Source organism: Idiotropiscis lumnitzeri, chromosome 8 (genome assembly GCF_059441095.1).
Source record: "Idiotropiscis lumnitzeri isolate Australia: NSW breed Sydney's pygmy pipehorse chromosome 8, RoL_Ilum_1.0, whole genome shotgun sequence".
Taxonomy (NCBI): Eukaryota; Metazoa; Chordata; class Actinopteri; order Syngnathiformes; family Syngnathidae; genus Idiotropiscis; species Idiotropiscis lumnitzeri.
The window spans coordinates 8957672-8977458 of record NC_142398.1 but is presented as its reverse complement, the minus strand read 5'-3'; the positions used below and the strand labels follow the sequence as shown (position 1 = coordinate 8977458).

At 41.1% G+C, this 19787-nt stretch overlaps 2 protein-coding genes across 3 annotated transcripts; one reads left to right on the top strand and one right to left on the bottom strand.

The window, feature by feature from the left end:
- Positions 1 to 365: 365 nt before the first annotated feature.
- foxe1 (forkhead box E1) lies at positions 366 to 4380 on the top strand. The gene is made up of 2 exons (XM_088301820.1): positions 366 to 512; positions 941 to 4380. The coding sequence occupies exon 2, from the start codon at positions 964 to 966 to the stop codon at positions 2026 to 2028; it is 1065 nt and encodes a 354-aa protein (XP_088157946.1). The 5' UTR covers positions 366 to 512; positions 941 to 963; the 3' UTR covers positions 2029 to 4380.
- A 1085-nt stretch (positions 4381 to 5465) lies between these two features.
- On the bottom strand, positions 5466 to 19117 carry spag5 (sperm associated antigen 5). 2 transcript variants are annotated; one of them, XM_088303735.1, is made up of 25 exons: positions 18943 to 19117; positions 18760 to 18841; positions 18547 to 18657; positions 16190 to 18102; positions 15453 to 15645; positions 15261 to 15377; positions 14422 to 14514; positions 13471 to 13605; positions 13261 to 13380; positions 13069 to 13161; positions 11682 to 11816; positions 11348 to 11441; positions 11098 to 11245; positions 10498 to 10548; positions 10229 to 10403; positions 9640 to 9761; positions 8729 to 8897; positions 8508 to 8646; positions 7861 to 8089; positions 7020 to 7152; positions 6805 to 6885; positions 6580 to 6729; positions 5939 to 6013; positions 5780 to 5860; positions 5466 to 5694 (listed from the first exon to the last, which is right to left on the bottom strand). In XM_088303735.1, the coding sequence occupies exons 2-25, from the start codon at positions 18784 to 18786 to the stop codon at positions 5623 to 5625; spliced, it is 4656 nt and encodes a 1551-aa protein (XP_088159861.1). In that variant the 5' UTR covers positions 18787 to 18841; positions 18943 to 19117; the 3' UTR covers positions 5466 to 5622. The 2 variants fall into 2 exon arrangements, with proteins under 2 accessions (XP_088159861.1, XP_088159860.1); XM_088303734.1 differs by having other exon boundaries at positions 7861 to 8098; positions 18943 to 19116.
- Positions 19118 to 19787: the final 670 nt, after the last annotated feature.

The window sequence follows — 19787 nt, the reverse complement described above, 5'->3', positions numbered from 1 at the left end:
ATCGATGCTCATTCTGATAGGTTGTGTATTGCGTTTTGCAACGAGTGAAAAGATTAAACTAGTGGACTTTCGGAAAACCAAATTATGTCGCGTTTTGGTGAAATACGCATGTAATATTTTTTTGTTTGATGGTGCATAAACGAACTATGGGAAACCATGGCAAGTTTTTACGGCTCACTGGGAGACATTTCAAGATACACATACATCAGTTGTTGATGTCGACATGTCCATCAACATGCAGGGAGACAATAGCAAAGGAGGCATGTGATGCTCGCACAAGGGGGTGTGGTCCCTCAGGTACTCACTGTGGAGCGAATGCCTCCCAGGCAGCACCATGACTCACTTTCAAACACACCTCAGACGCCACGCATGGAGGACGCACCGCGCGCCACTTGCACCTAACCTCGGAAGACGTTGGTGAGAACGAGCTCGAATGAGCCAGGATCGCACCACCGGCAAAGCCCAACTCGTTTGACCGCCTTCGGAAGAAGCGCTGGATTTGGACATAGATTGTGAGTTGCTGTCATTAGACTACGGTGTGTCTTGTTTTGTCCAACTGGGACTATCAAAGATCGGAACATGCTTCTACTTGAAGGTCCACCTTTACGTTGTTTTCCATTTGCAGGCCTTCTCAAGGAGCCCACAACAAGGCGGGTTTTAGTCACAAGTTAAAAAGTCAATGTAAGGTGTTAGAATGATGTTTTTCTTGATTATTCCTCAAGATCCTGTTAGCTATGGTCATCTGCTTACATATGGAAATGTGAGTTAAACAAATTATTTAGCAGTTTAACGCCACAATCTTATTATTTTAACCCTCCGCCAAAAATGTCAGCCTGTCATGTCATGTTCACGCTACGCAAGCTTGTAAAAATCACTTCATTAGGACTGGAACCCAGGCACTCGTCGACCGTAGGTTTACCTTGTGATTTGTTGTTTGTAGGTTTTCTCAAGGAGCCAAAGATAATGCCGGTGGTCAAAGTAGAGAAAGACCCTCCGGCGGACGCATCCTCTGCGGCACCCGACCCTCCGGAGGATCAGCCCCGAGGTCGACGCAGGAAAAGACCCCTGCAACGAGGCAAGCCGCCCTACAGCTACATCGCCCTCATCTCCATGGCCATCGCCAACTCTCCGGACCGCAAGCTGACGTTGGGCGGCATCTACAAGTTCATCACAGAGCGCTTCCCCTTCTACCGGGACAATTCAAAGAAGTGGCAGAACTCCATCCGTCACAACTTGACACTCAATGACTGCTTCATCAAGATTCCTCGGGAGCCAGGGCGCCCGGGGAAGGGCAACTACTGGGCCTTGGATCCAAATGCCGAGGACATGTTCGAGAGCGGCAGTTTTCTGCGGCGCAGGAAACGCTTCAAGCGATGCGACCTGAGCACCTATGCCTCGTATGGGCACGAGAATCCGGTTTTCACACCGGTCCCGATCTCGAGGTCAGCGGCTTACTCCAACACAGTGTACCCAAACATGACCCTCAGCCCATCCTACGGGCAGCAGCTTCCCTCGGTCTACTACCCTTCCCCGTCGCCACCCAGCTTCAGCCCAGCTCAAACTCGCATGTTCAGTATCAACAACATAATCGGACCTCCAACTGGCGTGCTTGGAGCTCAAGGGCCAGACGGGATGCAGCAGCCCGGCCGCAGTTTCACTACTGAGGGGATCCCGAATGGTTCCAGCCCCTGTAGTCTGGCACCGCCAGGTTTCCCGAGTCAGACGTGCACAGGGGCTGTCCCACCCCGCTCCACCGTCTCCGTGCACCCGGGATTCGCCTATTCCGGATCGAGCGGTCAACCGCATCACCACAATGCCCCCACCCAGGGCCCTTACGGACAAGGACACAGCCAAGTGTACGGCACATCCAGTCGCCTGGCCTCCTCAGGGGAGATGGCGGACCCCTACGGCAGAGTCTCGCCAGTACAGCTGGGGTCTTTCTCCCAGTACAACAGCGCCAATGCAGGGGGCTACCTGCGGCACCCGTCATACTCTGGGAACATGGACAGGTTTGTGTCTGCTATCTGACAGCTAACAGCATATAGCACCCTGTAAAGGTACTACTTGAGAGACACTTTGTTCCCGGCGCCTTTTCTCGCTAAACCACCCACGCCTTGATCCTTCAAGATTCTGCACTAGGATATCAGAATTCATCGGTGTCCAGATGTACAAATATAGCGGGAAAAAAAGCGAAGGATGCAAGGGCCCCTTTTGACATTCTTCATTTTTTATTTATTTGACAAGCTATTGTGTCGGTGAAGATAGACTACGGAATTATATCAATGTAAATATTTAAATAGCTGCATGGTAAAGCAAAAGGTCAAAGATTTGGGGATTTTTTTTGGGGGTGGTGCAGCCCTGTAGCCCACTCGAATAGATCTTCCCTTTTACAGAGGAGCAGAAGAATCACGTATACATTCACAACCAAAACAAGTCAGAGTATTTCCGACTGTAACTGAATTATCGTTAGTCATTGAGATGACATGAATATAAATTTGTTACAATTTTATTTGGAAGGAGTTTCTTTGCAAATCTAGAAAAGCTCTATACAAACACACAACACAATTTCATAATTTCCAGTTGTAGCTAAAGTTTTCTAGTCTGCGCCCTTCCTGAAACCAACCACAGTTTCAGCCGTGGGCCTAGACTTGGATTCTCCAAGATTTATCCATATGGCAATACGTTTATTTTCTGAACTCCAATACAGTTTTACGGCACTGAGTCACAAAGAACTTTTTTTAAGACATTAGCTGGGGCTTCGTAACGCAACAACCTTCTAATTCAAGTAGGACGCGGTTTAACGTCATACTCCAGTACACCCATTGACAGACGCTCTTGTCAGATATTGCTTCATGCATTCCTGAGGACAGAGTGATTGATTCATCAACTTAACCCGAAAAACTTTTTTGGGTTATAGTGAGCGCTACAATGACAATATCTTTTTCGTGGCACGCAAGAGTAAATGATACCTTTAACAGCTTGTGAGCATCTTGATGGACATGTTTTGATTTTGTTTGAGGCCATTTAAATAGCCTCCCTCGTTTGTCACCAAACACAAATATTGTCCACTTCCCTTTGTTTTTTTGCCAGAAATATACATTATATATATATATATACATACTAAAAATGGATAATGTTCAGCTGCATGTTTTAAATAATCCAAATTAAATATTTACATCACTAAATTGGTTTGTTTTAAGACACTATACATGTGTGCCGAGGCACAAGTGTCCTGTTAATTTCATTCTACTTAAAATGACTAGCTGGTCTAAAACTACTTTAGCACAAAAGTATATTTTTAAAGAATTTTTGATTAAATTAGATTTAATGTAGAGTGTGGACTTCTTGGAGATAAGAAATATAAGGTTAGAAATTAAATATTAAACCACACACTTTCTTTTCAAAGCACAAACCATTGTCCAATGTTGATAGAGGGACAGGCTCATCATCAAAATGGTAAAAAGGTGTCAAATTTTTGCTGCATGCATTGGATGATACAAACCGTAGTGTCATTAAACTCTATCAGTCCAAATTCAAATGTTAAAGCATTGTGCGCGAGTATCTTCATAAAATAAATGTGGGATTATAAAAAAGCATTTCTAATGGACATTTTTGTCATAGAAAGCAAATATGTAATTTCTTGTGTAGTTTTAGCCTTTTTTTTGTTTAAAATTTAAAAGGTACAGAAACTACTTTTGTTTTGTTTTGTTTTTTATAAATTAATACACTGTCAAAATGGAATTATGCAGAGTCAACAAAACGTACTATCCAACAGACGCTTATCATTTCAGTCGGAAAACAGCAAAAGGGCTAAATTTATGCTACAGGCTTTGAATGTGGAAAATAGCGTCACCAAGTGGTCAAATAATAAAAGCCAGAAATCCAAAATTGAATCTGAACATAAAGAATCATCTTAGTTTTAGTTCAGATAAATGGGACCAACATTTGATTTTCCAATTGAACATTTTCGTTCAGAACAAATGTGTGAGCTTTTCTGAAGCATTGCCATTTTTGGCTAGTTTAAAGACCAGAATCATGTATTCTAAACGTTTCCTTTTGAATAAAGCCCGGAAAATACAACCTACAGTCATTCAACAGTCAAAATGGCTTGAACGTTAAAAAAAAAAAAAAAAAGAAAGAAAATGAACATTCTAAACAATGTCCTTCGGATTGCTTCAAGATGAATGTGTTTTGTTTTGTTTTTTGCTAAATTATTGGGTTTGACGGTCAAAGGCTTTGCAATAAGTAGCTTGTATGAAGAACTTCGCATGTTTGGTGTTGCAAAAAAATATATATTATTTTTGAAATTGTATAAGACATTTCTTTAAGAGTAAAACATCTCAATTAAACTGGATTTCTCCAAAAGGCGTCATATGGTGCATTTTTGTTGCCCGCAATGCTTCCTCTGCTCCTTTTGAAGCCAGGCTTCTTTTCTTTTCTTTTTTTGACCCACCTCAACATTTAAGCTTGTCGATGGTAAATGTGCTCAAGCGATGCAATGATTTGTAAGGCGATAATTCAGCCTTGGAGGAAAGGGTTGAGCAGTAACAGTGTCAGTAGCTATGTCTCAACCCAGACAAGATGAGACCTGAAAGTAAGCGTGTCATTTGCGTGACATTCGTGATTACGTGCCTCGGAAAGAAGCCGTAGTGACAGACAGGGCTGAACTGTGATGTTCCAAAAGTGGAGTGCAGCGGAATCTTACAGTTCGTAAGTGGTGGGGCTGACAAATGCACGGAATACATAACTTGGATGTTCTCAAAATGTGTTTTTCAGACCCTCAGGGGTCCACGAGCTGTAGATCGAGGCCTGCAAAAAGAATTAGTAGGAAAATTTGACATTTTAAAAAGTGCATACGGGTGTGCCAATAAAATAAACACATCAAATCCTCGTCCGTACCTCAGTGTTGGCCCACATCGGATATGAATGGCATATCATCACATAAAATCTGATATCACTGCATAAATGTTTCTTGAAACAAGGTGTATTATAGCAGGAATCAAGTCCCATTTTTACAGAATAAAGGTGTCCAGTATGAGTGTAATTTTTGAGACATGCTTGTTGAAATGTGATTCTTTCCTCATTCAACTTTATCATACTGCAACATTACAAAACATCAGTCCTGGAACTTTTCTGATACACTTTGTAGGTTATAAAAATAAATAAATTACAAAATAAAATTACAAAATGTTTGCCCAACAATACAAATTTATTCTTGGAAAGAGTAAAGTAGACTGGATGATGGCATTTTTAATTGTAATTTTTTTTTTCTAAATGTAGATTTTAATCAGAATTGGCACTGCCACTACTGATTTTAACTGCAGTTTGATTCAAAATAAATTAACTACCAATCTAAAATGTGTATCCCTTGAAAAAAAACTGTGCTTATTCACATTTTGTCTAACTATACCAAAACAAACCTACGTACAAAATACAACAGACCAATAAAATGCCACATGGATTACTTATTAGTTCAAATGTAGGTATTTATTTACATTAAAAATTACGACACAAAAAGTGCCTAAATAAACACAGTGAGTGTATAAAAACATTCGAGACAGAAACGGCAGAACATGTAAACATACTCTACTTCATGAATATAAAAAGTAAAAACAAAAAATGTCAGCCTAAATATTCTAAAAGTTGCTGGAGCTGCTCACACTTCTTCACCACCTCGGGCAACGACAACAACGTCTACAAGGAAAAGGAACAAATACAAATCTGTGACAAACAATGACAGCGCTGATGTGTTAGTAAGCGACAGACGAAGAGCACGTACCTCTCTGACTTTATTGATTATGTTGTTCAACATGTGCACCTCGTTCTCGCACTTCTGCTGGTTCATCTGCTGGATTTGTTGCTGCAGCAAGGAGATGACACACAGTGAACACGGAACCCTTTGTGCGCTATTTTGCGTGTACACGTGTCGTCCACTTACATGTCGCTTTGCCCGTTCAAGCAATTTCCCTCTGGTCTGCTCCATCTCCTGAAGGCTCATCTTCAATCGCTTCACCTGCGTAGGAGATGAAGGAGAGGGGTACAGGTACAGCTAATTTTATAAAAATAGTAATATATGAGAAAATAGAAAATGGAATTTTCTCAGCATACAAACTCATTTTCAGCATATACAATTTTAGTTCAACCTTGGTTTCAGCAGAACATAACATATGTAATCGCTCCAAGCAGTTTTACAGAATCAAGGCACACATTTTACCGAAGCAAAAAGGAAATTAAAATACTGGACAACAGAAAGAACAAAGAGTTTGTCTCAACCAACTGACTTACTCCGTTTGAAATTTGGGCCTGCTTTATTGAAAACAAAGCTTATACACTCACAGGAAGCAATGACTTATTTTGTTGTGTGGAAGGCAACAAGTTGACTGGACTATCTATTCTATCTCTGCTTTCAGATATTGTGAGCTGAAGATGCATTTTTGGGAGGTAGCTATAAGTTGCTAGTTAGCTAAAGAAGAATTGCATAATTTCCCAGGGCACCCCTGATTATATCCCGCGGCACACTAGGGGACCATGGCAACATGTCGATGCCTACACATCCCAAGAAGGCCAACGGGGTCATACCTCTCTTAATAAAAGGAGTTTCTCTTCCTTCACATCGACCTCGCCGGCCGTTTGTGCGTCAGCTTTCCGAAGTTCGGCGCGCAGGATTTGAACTTCTGTTTCACTCTGTTGGAGAGAACGACGCAGCTCCGTCATCTCCTTACGCAACTCCTGTTGGGGGGGTAAACGAAAAGCATGTTAAAAATGTAACCTAATTCCCTATAAGAGATAGTTTAGGGTTCTTACGTTATAATCGATCTTGTGTTTTGTCATCAGCTCCTGGGCCTCGGAGACATCATTCATCAGCTTTGTTATCATCTTTGAGTCCTGTCATAAAAAAAAATAAACAATCAGTTCGTTGCACTCAAACAAGCAAGCACCACGGGCCTGTCAATTGTTAATTCAAGGTCCTGTGAATGCTTTCTGGATGCACCGTGAAAAGAAGAAGCAGCGCCTCCAACCTGAGCTTGCTGCTGCAATGCCTGGTCTCGGGGCTCTGCTTGGTGGTGCATGCGACTAAGCTGACGGTTCAGCTCTGACACCTCTGCCCTGTGCTTGCTGTTTGTGTCCTGCAGCGCCATCTCCAGGCTACAGCTGGAAGAAAGCGTATCAGTATTTGATCAATGAAATGCACAGAAACAAAAACTAAAAAGGAGATGAAAAGGTATAAACTGTAATGGAGACAAAAGTCACAAGCACACACGCTGTAGTACATTTGTGTGTGTGGATGTGCCTTGATGTGGCGCGGCCATGGTTGTTTGTTGCCCGCATGCTACTTGCAAGTGTTTTCAATTTTCCCCCCATTCTAGAATAATCTATACAATAAAATGAAAATAAAATACTTCTCTTCTCATTTTATTTTTTCTTTTGGAAATCAAAACGTTTGTAAGTTTGTTGGGAAACTGCAAGTTTCAAAAGTTTGACAAACTACAAAAAGCAAGTTGCCGGCCATGTCAGTGATACAATGCAAATCTGTTGTTTCAAATTACATGTACAGTATATCATACTTGAAGGCCTCTTTTTAAACCTGATACCCTGAATAGTCCAAATTTTATCATTATTTTAAAGAAAAAGTGAACATTTTCAAAATTCTAACATGATGGCATTGAACCTCCCCGAAAAAGGTGCGTTAACATTACTCACTTTCCCTTGCCAAAAATGTACCGCGGGGTTCAGAACCTTTAAAGTGAGATCCACACATCCCTATAAAAATATTTTACAAAGAGCAATGAATTGATTGTTGACTTTCTCCCTAGTGGAAAGGCCTACAACAAGTAAGGTGGTTTGACTTTGTCTACTTACACGGACTGTTGCAGTTCCTCCGCCCGAGCGTCTTTGTGCCGCTGCACAGACTCGAGGGTGCCGACCAGCTCTGTGAGCGTGTTGCTCAGGTAAGCCACCACCTCGAGCACGCCGCTCGGCTCGTCCTTTTCATCTTCTTTGAGCTCCTGCGCCATGAGCTTCTTTTTTGGGGTGACCGGCACGCGTGTGAAGGCACTGTTCTTGCTGAATATGCTGTCTCTTGGCGAGTCTGTGGAGACTTAAGAGACAAAATGTCAACTTAGGTCGGGCTCCACACACACGCACACATTTTGGATGGGGGATAATATATTCGAACCATTTGACTTTTTTGACTGTGATGTCAAAGTACATTATGAATTTTTAAAACAGGTTGTGTCAGGTCGATTTTTTTTTTAACTCAGTTTAACAAAATATTTTTTTTTCTTCCATGAAAGAACGTTTACCTACAATAAATGTGTTGAAATGTCATGCTTCTTGATTGGATTAATTTTGCATAAAGTGTCTGTCTGATGAAGTAAACTGCATTTCTGCTTAAATATCATTTCCATAATTCCACAGTTTACTTTCCTGAAATTCAACACATATTTGGGGACTGTCGATGTGGCCCATGAAGGGAGTAAGTTGAGCACTCCCTGACTTAATGTTACCATCTGTAGTCTTGGTTTCTTCCTCCTCTTCCTCCTTCTGCTCCGTACTTAGAGCAACCATGATGCTGTCTACAAAAGAGCCGGACGGGTGCCGATGCTCCACTTTGAGCGCTGGTTGTGAATTCTTCGGTTTTGGCTTCTGGAAAATGTGCACCAATCGTTTCATGCATCACAATGTAAAGATGAACAAAGTGAAGAATGCGCTTAGCTCGGCTATTTACCTCGCTGCCGAGCACATCATGTAGCTCGTTGGTCACCCCTCGCAGTGTGTGGTGCAGCAAGGTAATTTCCGTGACGGCCTGAGCGAGCTCCTCGGCCTGCTTGAGGTGGGCTGTGCTGGCTTTCGCCTGTGCGGCCTCCAGCTCCTCCTGGACACTCCTCCGCTCTTGCCTGCATACACGCAGATAAGTTGTCAGCACACCACAAATGTCATGAGTGGGGTTGAATAATTTGGGAAAATAAACTAATAAAATTATCCCCCCCTTCAATATTGTGATGGCAACTTAAAATACGATGACATGTTTTTTTATTATTATATTTTTTCATTCCATTCATTTAAAAAAACAAAAACAAAAAAAACAAAGCCAAGTAATAAATGAAGTTGTATTACAATAAACAATTTCAAATTTATACCATAGGTTAGGCTTGCGCTAAAATAAAGGCAAATGAACCATAAATTAATCTGATTAGAGTTGCTGATTTACAAAACACTAACTTGCAGTCTTTTTAAGCAGTCACTCTGACAACTTCACAAAATTCCCCCAAACAAGTGTGGCTTAAACCGATGCGGCTTAGTAAATCAAAACCATATTACAAGAGTAAGTAAATCTGTGGCTTTATTACTTCATAAAACTATATGTAAAAATATTCACTGCATTTATTAAGCATGTAAATATATAAACAAATCAAAAGCAAAGACTACAGACAGACTGAAATGAAGCATAGTTGTTTGAAAATTGCATTCTACTACTTTGTGTTGTTGATTTGAAAGAATTGTTCAGCCCTACATACTGTATGAGGGGTCCCAATTTATGGATTCTTCAAGTTATGAACTTTTGCTTTTTATGGACTGGAGGCCAGTAATTTGAGCAAAACTGTAATTCGATAACTGTGGCGCAAACAGAAGACTCACTGTAGATGGAAGAGGTCTGCCTTCAAGTCTTCACATTGGATGTTCCTTTCGTGGAGAACCCTGAGCATGTTCTCGCTATCAGCAAGCTGCTCCCGGGCCACCTCGTTCTCCGCCTGAAGGAACTGAAACCCAAACAAAGCACATTGTAAATTGCGTGAACTAACCGAATACACCCCCGTCGCACACGTAAAAGTATGGTTGGTTCACATGCCTAGAGCACGTTTGTTTGTTTGTTTGTTTTTCAGTCCGGCCAATCCCACGTTATCAAGATTCTTTTATTATTTGTTCCACCCATTTAAGCATTATATAATACAAAATTTTGCAAATCTCTTCTCAGTGTAGTTTTGCTGACTCAGACTGACTAGGCGGCCTGAAATACTCAGACGGACTAAAGCACTGACGAATGCCCAGCTCTGCTATTTTCTTGTTTTAATATTTTACTTTTTTGATAATGGAATTGTAATGGTTGACAAATGTAGTTTTTGGGGATTTTTTTTTTGGGAGTGGGTTTTTACTGAGAGGTATGTAGTTTATTTGGTTTCCTTACAAGTGATGATTTTAGATTCTGTAAACAGTGGCTCAAGCCCACCTCGTTCATCTCCACTGCGGTGCTGAGCTGAGCGGAGACGTCTCTCAGTTGCTGGATTTGTGAGCTCTGCGAGTGCGTGAGCACCTGCAGCTGATTTAAGGCCTCCTCTCTTTCGGCCAGATTACGTCTGAGCTCGTCTGCCCACTCCTCCGCATGGGACAGTGATGACACCAATCTGCGCACAACAAATTGCAGGCATTTAAAACAGAACACTGCAGAATCCCTGAATTTCAACAAAGCCAGTAAAAACGTTTTGAGACATAACTTACTGTTCTGTTGTTTCCTTGGCCTTGCTTGCGTCTCTTTGTGCCTGCTGCAACCTGCGACAGCAGCATTTGTAATCAATCTTGGGTGCAATTGCATTTGTAAATCAATCATAAAAGTGCAGTACAGTGTAATGTCCACCGGGGGAGTTCCAGTTTGGTTATTCTAGTCTACCAAGGAGTCCTCAATTTATGAGTGCGGTTCCTACCATGGGACTGTACAAAGTAAAAAAAATGGGTGTCCAAGCTGTGTACTCAGATTTGGTTATTAATTTGAGTGAAAAAGGTCTGACTAAAAGTGATTTGTACAAAAAACAAAGCACTATTTCCGGTAGAAAATTACATCAATCCAAATAATCCCTTTCAGACACCCCAAAATATTAACCTATACTTGAATTTATAGTAAATGTTTGCCTTAAAAAACACTAGGCCATAATTATAAAATAATCACAAGAAGAACAGCAAGTACAGTTTAAGTGAGGGTGAAATCTCATGCCACATGAACAAATATACGCCTCACAAATGAGTTAATAGCGCGACGATTGTAACGCATGTTGCTCAGGCTCTTTTTTCTGTAATTCACTGATGAGTCATAGTAGGACGTACTTGGACGTCTCCTCGGCTAGGGTGTGCTCCAGGAAGGTGTGGGCTGCCGTCGTAGAGGACAAGGTGGCTGACATTTCCGTCACGGTCCTCTCCAGCTGGCCTCGCTGGTCCTCGTGCTCCTTTAGCTTATGACGCAGCACACCCATTTCTGGCAGGGGGAATAGAGGTTAAAAAAAAAAATCACAAATAAATAAAAAGGTTCACTTGGCAGAGCTTCCCATTACACTGCTGCTAATATTGTGTATTTTACCTGAGGCCAAAATGTCAACCTGCAGACTCAAATCACAAATTTGTTCTTCAGCTGTTTGGACACTTAATGTGGCTCTTCTCAGCTCCTCTTCCAGCTGTATGTAAAAACAATCAGAAAGCATTACATCAGCCTGGGACTGGGTGATTACTGTCACATTTTTTTTTTTTATCTCAAGCGGTGCATCTTATTTTCTGTAAGTGGAAAAAATGCTCATTTCAATTTCCATCACTTCTGTTGATTCAAATAAATGCTGGGGCGGGGAGACAGTTTTAAAGCTTGTGTGGAAAAATAAAGAAAAGTGATTTTTTTTTCCCTCTGCTCATTCCAGGCTGACCTGCTTTCTCTCCTCTTGAGCTTGGTCTCGCGCTGACATGTGCTCATCTCTTTCTCTCAGAGCGGTCGCCGCCTTCTCGTTCAGTTTCACCAGCAAGGGAGCGGTCCTCTGCACAAGGCTCCTGACCGTGAACAACTGCAACAACAATCAAGTAGGGAGGAGGAGTCAGTAGTGACCTAGGTATTTAGACTTTCTATATGTTCGACGACTAATAGTTTGGGCTTGTGATGGGTCGGGCGACACCGTTGCTTTGGCGCATGTGTCCATCGTGTTGCATAAAGAAAAAAAGTCACAGATACTGTTGCTGTTTCTCCTGTGAGTGAGGCAGAAACTTAATAAGGAAGTGCAACCATTAACTGTCAACGGGATGCGTCTCTGACAAAAGTATCAGAGATATTTTGAAGTACAATTGTTCGTTTCAAGCATTTTCATCTTAAGGAATTTGTTTTTATTACCTTCCTTTATCCTGTTCCTCGCAGTTTTGCTTGGATCTATCGGAATTCAAACTGATTTAAATTATTAATTTTATTTTCTGCAAAGTAAAAGTTGCATTTGTTTGAATCAACTATGTAATAAAAACAATGACAACAATAAGCAATTAAAATCACCTCCTCAATGCTGAGGCAGTGCAAGGGTGAGAATTTTGGGAAAGAAAAATTAAAAAGGAGTTCACAAATAGACCTCTGTCGGTTCTTCAACCAGCAAGGTTGGGACACAAAATGGCTAGAGAAGTAGTTGATGTTTTAACTCATTTGATTTAGATTTTTTGGTTCTTTTTTGACATAACCTGTGGCAGCAGTTGGATGAGGAGGTTGGTTGGCAGACCACCAACGCCACAGCAGATTCAGGGGTGGAGAGATCAACCGTGCTTTTAATACATTGGGACTACCAAAAGCACACACAACCAAAGCGCTTCGCTGACTCGAAATGAGGTAAGTAAACAAATTAAATTTTAACCAAATAAATAGAATGTTTGAAGAAAAATTAAGAATTTCTGGCAATTATTTTCCATTTTCAGCAGGGCTTTATTTGGGGAAAACTGTCTTGACAGGAGGGGTCAGGAGTCATTTCAATTTTTGTTTATTTTTTTGTACACGAATAGTAGCCTTATATTTTATAAAGGAATATTGGGGCCACACTGTATACTCTGTGAATAAAAATGTTTTTAGGACAAAAAAAAAAAATTAAAATTTGCAAATTGCTCTATGCAAACAATAAATGCACACAAAGATACAGATGTTTAAGAAGCTGTTTTGAAACTGTTCTTGTCTATTTTACAGGTGTCCATTCAAACATCCAAGCATTAAAGTGTGACGGGGGTGAATTATAAAACAGCAAGCTAGCGAGTGCGATAAGAAGTAAATTTGCTCAAATAGATTCAACCCACTTCTTTCGTCAAATTGGACTGATCCTCCATGGTTTGGCTCAGAAGATGTGAAGCAGAGTTCAGGCTTTCACTGTTGGTCTTGTTTAATGCAACCTGTGTGGCGTAGAGCATACACACGGTTTAAAGCGACATCTTCAGAGAGCATGTTGATCAATGGACAGTTGCGAGTTTGCGTCATGGTTTTCCTTTCACCTGCTCTGGGAAGGTAGCATTGAGCGCAGTCAGCAGTTGCTGCTGACAGCCGATGCTCCTCTGCAGCTCTGCCATTTCACTGGCGCAGCGAATCCTCAGCTGCTCCACAGTGTTGAAGGCCTGGGCACGCACAAACAAATAGGTCAAATGGTCGCCTTTTTGATAGTGCCATTGACAAATGAGCATTAATACTGTATCTTTGAGGCTTACAGCTTGCTTGGATGTCTGAGCGTCTTGCATCTGAGTCTTCATCTCGTCTCTGTGCCGGAAGGCTTCGTCGACCTTTTGCATCATTCGCAGCTGCATTTCCTTCATCTTAGTATACAACAACTTCATCTCGCCGTACTAAAAGAAGAACATGCACTAATTGTAGTTTTACAAGGCACAGACTGTATTGTATGTTGTAGACAATGAATTGTAAATGTACATCCTTTTTGCATACCCTGTCCTCATCATTCTCACCTGTTACAATTTAGCGAACAAAATCTTTATTAAAAAAAAAATCTCAATAAAAAAAATTATTGTATTATATAGTTTTACTTGAGAAATTTGTACAGTACATTTGTTTTGTTTTTGTATTTTTTTTAGAAGGTGGAATATCTCAAAAAAATAAAGTGATGCTTTATCAAGTGATATGCCCATACTGCTTGATACAAATCACACTATTTTCTCAAGAATTCCAACATAATGAAAAAACAAATTATTTTCTTGAAAAAATACAAATGTTCTACATAAAATACAACTGGTATAATAATACAACCTTACGCTAGTATTTCACTAAGCGGTCGAATGCAATATTTGGAATATGTTCAAAATTTATTTAGCACAATTACAAACAGTCAACAAATATCTTAGCAACTATTTACGAACCCTGACGAAAACTCAACATTTGCTGTTTGCAAGCGTTCGCCGCTCAGTGAGATACCAGCTTTATTTCTTAAAAAAAAAAAAAAAAAAAAAAAAAATGCGTCATGAAATATTCCAACTTTTTCCACTTAAGTATACAACTTTGCTGTAATATGACCTTCATTAAAAGCATTTCATTCATAAAATAATTGAATATTTTAATATTGCCTCTTTCTTGAAAACAGCTTTTCCCCCCTCATGAACAAAAATGTGACTTTCCCCCTTGACTAAAGTGATATTTATGATAAGGCTTACATGAGAAGCGAGTCTTTGATGATCCTCTCTAACGAGTGCCTCCACTTGCTTCATGTCTGTGAGTGCTGCATCTGTGTCATCGGTCAAAGAGGTCTGTTGGGTTAGATTTAGATTTGTTTAGTTTTTTTTTGTTTTTTTTTTTTGTTTTTTTTAAATCGACATTGCATTTGAAATATCACAATAAGAAACAATGGAAAACACCAAAAGTTAAGACTATTTTGTTCAGGATATCAGAAGAGAAAAAAGAAGGAAACCAAAGCAGCTTTTACAGTAGTTAGGAAATTCATTTGTCTGTGACTTAATGGGTGGATTATACTGCCCCCCGGTGGTCAAGTTAGACACACCAGAAGGTGCCACAATGAATTGTCCATTATATGATCTGCTTATCATGATGATTGATTAATTCTTTATAGAGTATTTAATGACTACATTAATTTAACTAAGTAACATCTCATAAAGTGCTAATTTTTTCAATAAAAAAACGGCTCAATGGTATTTCCATTCATTTGAATGTCGAAGATGATTTGAGATAGGAGTGTTTTAAATTACGACAAATTAATCTATGTACTGCTGGAGAGTATATTAACGCAAATAGGTTTCAAGAAGAAATTACAGGACAACACCAGGTATATGTACAAATTTCTTCATCTAATGAGCAAACAATTCAAATGCTATTTGCCGGGACTGAAATAGTAATATTTTATCGACTGGGAAACGTTGAGAACCACTACAATGCCAACATTTTCAAGCATTTATTGGAACCTTGTGTTGAAAAGAAGAATCTGCCTACCACATTAAAAAAAAAAAAAAAAAAAAGGGGGGGCGGCACCGAGTCTCACCATAGTCACACGCATTCCCTGCATACACTGGGCGAGTTCCTGTAGTGACCGTCCATCTTGCTCCAAGTCGCCAATCCTGTTCAAAGCCTCCATATACAAGTCCCTGTACATTGTTGTCTAAGTGACGAAAAAGCAATATATTAAACAATGATTTCATTTCTGATCTCTATATTTCCACATCAAGTCATTCACCTGGTTGAGCTCAGTGTGGTCCGTCTGCACCAGCTTGTTTCGCAGCTCAGAGGGCGGCGGGCCCACAGAGGGGGCTCGCACCGCCCGGGCCAGGGCCAGCTGCTGCACCAAGGCCTCCACCATGACCATGCTTGACATCAGCCTCTGCTCGAGCTCCTCTCTTGGCACGCAATCCAAGTTTCCTGGGGGGCAGCTGCCCATGCACACAAACAGGCAAGACAAGTTAGAGTAAAGGGTCAAGTTCAGTTTCCCGCACAAGTCACCAAAAATTATTTCCTTGGAAAAAAATATTCCACACAGTCAAAATAGTAGTAGTAGTAATAGCAAAAATTCCAAATGATCCAATTTATTTCTAAATGAAAATGGAAAATGACTTAAGAAAAATGTCAAATTGATAATTTGATGGGGGTTAAGATCAGGGGATGTCACAAATATTGTGACACTGTGGGCCTATGAAGCCCTTAGAGACGCCTTTGGGATTAAGGACTATACAACTAGTTTGACTAGCCTTGATAACTTTAACTCATAATTAATACAGAGGTGCTTTGTGAGACAAATGCCAAGTTTTGAGATAAGAGCCATTATTCGACTGAAGATATATATTTTTTTTGTTTGCAAGAAGTAATTTGAGATATTTGGTGCCAGTGAACGCAAAGCAACTCACCTTACCTCTTTCCAGGACTGGCAACACTTTTTCCTCCAAAATCTGAGCATTTTCACAAATTTCTAGCACTTACTTCCAGAGTAGAGGAAGAGGATCCGTGAGCGTACAGGCATCCATGCTGGAGAAATCCCTCTTTCTCTCAAACTCTCCCGACGTATTAAGGCTCCGATCCAACCTTTTCACGGGGCTGACGCCCACACCAACGCTGCAGCACTTTGCAGGAGGAGTCGCGCTTCCAGGAGGAGCAGGAGGTGCAACAAAATCCATCTTTCCCGAAGCCAGGATGAGAAACTCTGCCATTTGCCGCAGCTGCACCTGGAGCGGACCGTTCGGAATAATAGGTCCACTGAGAGGTTCTGACCCCTGAATCTTCCTACACAAATCCTCTGACCGAGGAGCTTCCAGCTGGAGCTTGTTGCACAGAGTGGTGGAGTTGAAGAGGGGACGAGGCATTGGGCTCTCGAAGTGGTCCGTCCACAAAGCTGCCTGCTCTGTACCGTCCGGCGAAAACACGTTCTTCTCGCAGTTGTCACCAGGATCCTTCCGAGCTTTTATGAGGGAGAGGGATGCCCTTCGAACTGGACTGATGAGCTGAAGAGCCGACACGACAGCGGGGCACTCTGAAAGCACTTTAAAAACGGTGGGCATGGTCTCTGCGAGAGGTTTGTCCACAGGTGATGGAACATGCGGTCTGTTGTCAGACAAACCAAGTGCGCTGTCCTTGGCATCACTGGACTGGCTAGATTCCAGATTCGGCTGCTCCTCAGGGAGCATCTTGCCATTTTCAAGCCACTCTGATGTATCACAGACTCTTAAATAAATTGACTCAGGAGCCAACGTCTTTTCCAAAGATGGTGTAGAAGCCTCTAAAACATTGTCATCATTTTGGTTCCTTTGGATGGGATCCATTGAGAGACTTTGGTTCTTGGTTCGGAATTCTGAGTCACCAGTTTGTCCTTCTGGAATACTGGCAACTTGCCCGCAATTGTCCATTTTTGTCTGGATGAGTGAATCCAGAGGATTCTTCTCAAAATGACAGCTTAAATCATCACCACAGTGCTGTACAGCACCAGGTAAAATTTGTGGATCGGAATGACCACTTGCAATTTGCTCTGATGGAAGAGAGAGTGTGTCATTTAACATTTTATTGACTACAGGAATGCCATCAAAATCATCTTCAACTTTGAAAGGAACTAAATTATGAGACAAAGTCTTTTCTGATGCTTTTTTAAGAGTAACGACGACATCGTCAATTTGACTTTGAATGTGATCCACTGTAAGAGATTCATTATGGGGCAACTGGGAGTTTTCAGCCACAAAAACACTCAACATGGCACCCTCTTGTCCAAAGGTGTCCACACAGGTCCCAACATGGCAGTACGGATGTTCAAGGTGATCGCTGCAGAGCTGCTCATCAGCATGTAAAATGCTCAGCTCTGAATGTCCGGTAGCCATTTGCTCTGTTTGAAGAGGAACTGTCTCATCTATAATTTCACTGACATTGGGAATTTCCACCTCACCCCCAGCACAGGTGAATGACCTGAATATCACATCACAAACTGCACTAGGAGCGCCTTCACCTTGACAGTAGTAGGGATGATCCACATGTTCACCGTCTATTACAAGAGGAATGGTTTCATCCGGTTGCCTGGAGGAAGTTGAAACTTCCACCTCACTGCTGTCACACGCAAAAAACTTCCCAGTGACATCCATCGCACCAGTGTGAGAGTAAGGATGTTCCATGTGTATGCTGCAGGTCTCATTGGTCCCCATTTCCTCTTTTTCACAAGCATGGCCAACAGTTTGGTCATGAGGCAAGATAATGTTGTCTTCTGCGCACAGTGAAGGCTCTTCTGAAATCACAACTTCACCACCAGAGCAAATGAAGGATTTAAATGTGACATCAGTAAGTCCAAAAGCAGCCATTTCGATGGTTTGTTTCACATTGGCTGGTGGAGGAGAGCACAGGCCAAGAAAAACATCCTCCTGTTGGTCAAAACGAGAAACAAAGAACACACAAATAATTGTATTTTAGATTTTTTATTACAAAAAATAAATATTCCTAATATTTAATACTAGTTTTAAATTCAATTGTAGTACTGTACAATAATTTGTAATAATGAATGTAGATCGCGGGCATTGGGCCAAAAACCTGTACCTTCAAAATACGTTTTAAATAAGACTATTTGAATTTACTGTATATTAATTTTATTAGGTTCGAAAAACACAATTACTCACATAATAAATATTTTGGGGGTTTCATTTGAATTCCTTTATGGTCAAATATTTTATACACATTCTTTTGGGTACAGTAAAAATAAAAACGTTATTATCTGAATAGTAATCACCGTATTTTTCAGTGCACTGTTCTGCATTTTCCAATTCTAAAAGTAACACATGTTTTTAGTGTGCTTAAACAGAAACAGGTACCTTTTCTACGTTCAACCGTGTCTTGGACTTGCGTCTTAGTGGAGTCGACAGATGCTGCTTTTCATTCTCCACACTTCTCAAGGGAGGGCGCGGCTCACATCTTCTGGAATGCTAAATAATCATCCAAATCAAAATAGCAACTATTGTTATTAATTAACAGTACTTGCAAGTATGACGATACAACAGTGAGGCAAAAAATATTTATACTCTTACCGAGCCTTCCAAGCGTCCACTTGACATCGTTGGAGTGCTGCAAAACAGCTAGTAACAGCAAGCATGGGACACTGCTTCAATACTTCAATAAAATAAAATAAAAATAAATACGTAAGAGAATCCTACCTACAGACATTGCTTGACATGCCTGTAATTTGAAATCAGCGCGATCGTTGAACCTACCGTTTCTATAAAGTTGTCGGGAGGGAGTCGACAAATGGTCAAAGCTTTAAATAATGCCGAATAAATGTCTTACGACATTAATAAAAATGTTTAGAGAAAACTAGTCCGACATTCCGTTAATCCGTCAACAAGCGCGATTGATTCAAAACAGAAACAGCCGCATTTCTATTGGCCCATTTTCTTCTTCGTCACTATTCGCTCTTTGCGAATAAGCATGTTTGGACTCAGTTGCCTATTGCTGCCACCTAAGGGACGGAGTGGTATTCAGGACGTAATGAATAATCCATCCATCCATCATCTTTACCGCTTGTCCTCACTAGGGTCGCGGGGGGTGCTGGAGCTTATCCCAGCTATCTTCGGGCAGTAGGCGGGGGACACCCTGAACTGGTTGCCAGCCAATCGCAGGGCACACAGAGACGAACAACCATCCACGCTCACACTCATACCTAGGGGCAATTTAGAGTGTTCAATCGGCCTGCCATGCATGTTTTTGGAATGTGGGAGGAAACCGGAGTACCCGGAGGAAACCCACGCAAGCACGGGGAGAACATGCAAACTCCACATAGGATGGCCGGAGCCGGGATCGAACCCACGCCCGATGCTGTCTCTCACTGTGAGGCCATCGTGCTAAGCATTCGTCCACCGTGCCGCTGTAATAAATAATTTCAAAATTAAAAATAGTCGTGGGGAGCACATGAAACCCATCCAATAACACGTACATTTGAAATAAAAGATACTGCATCCGTTTTAATTCAAATCTACAGCTAGTTTATTTAATTATTAAATTTTCATAATTACATTCACTCCCATTTTCATTTACTGACTTTAAGATTACGTTTAGCAGG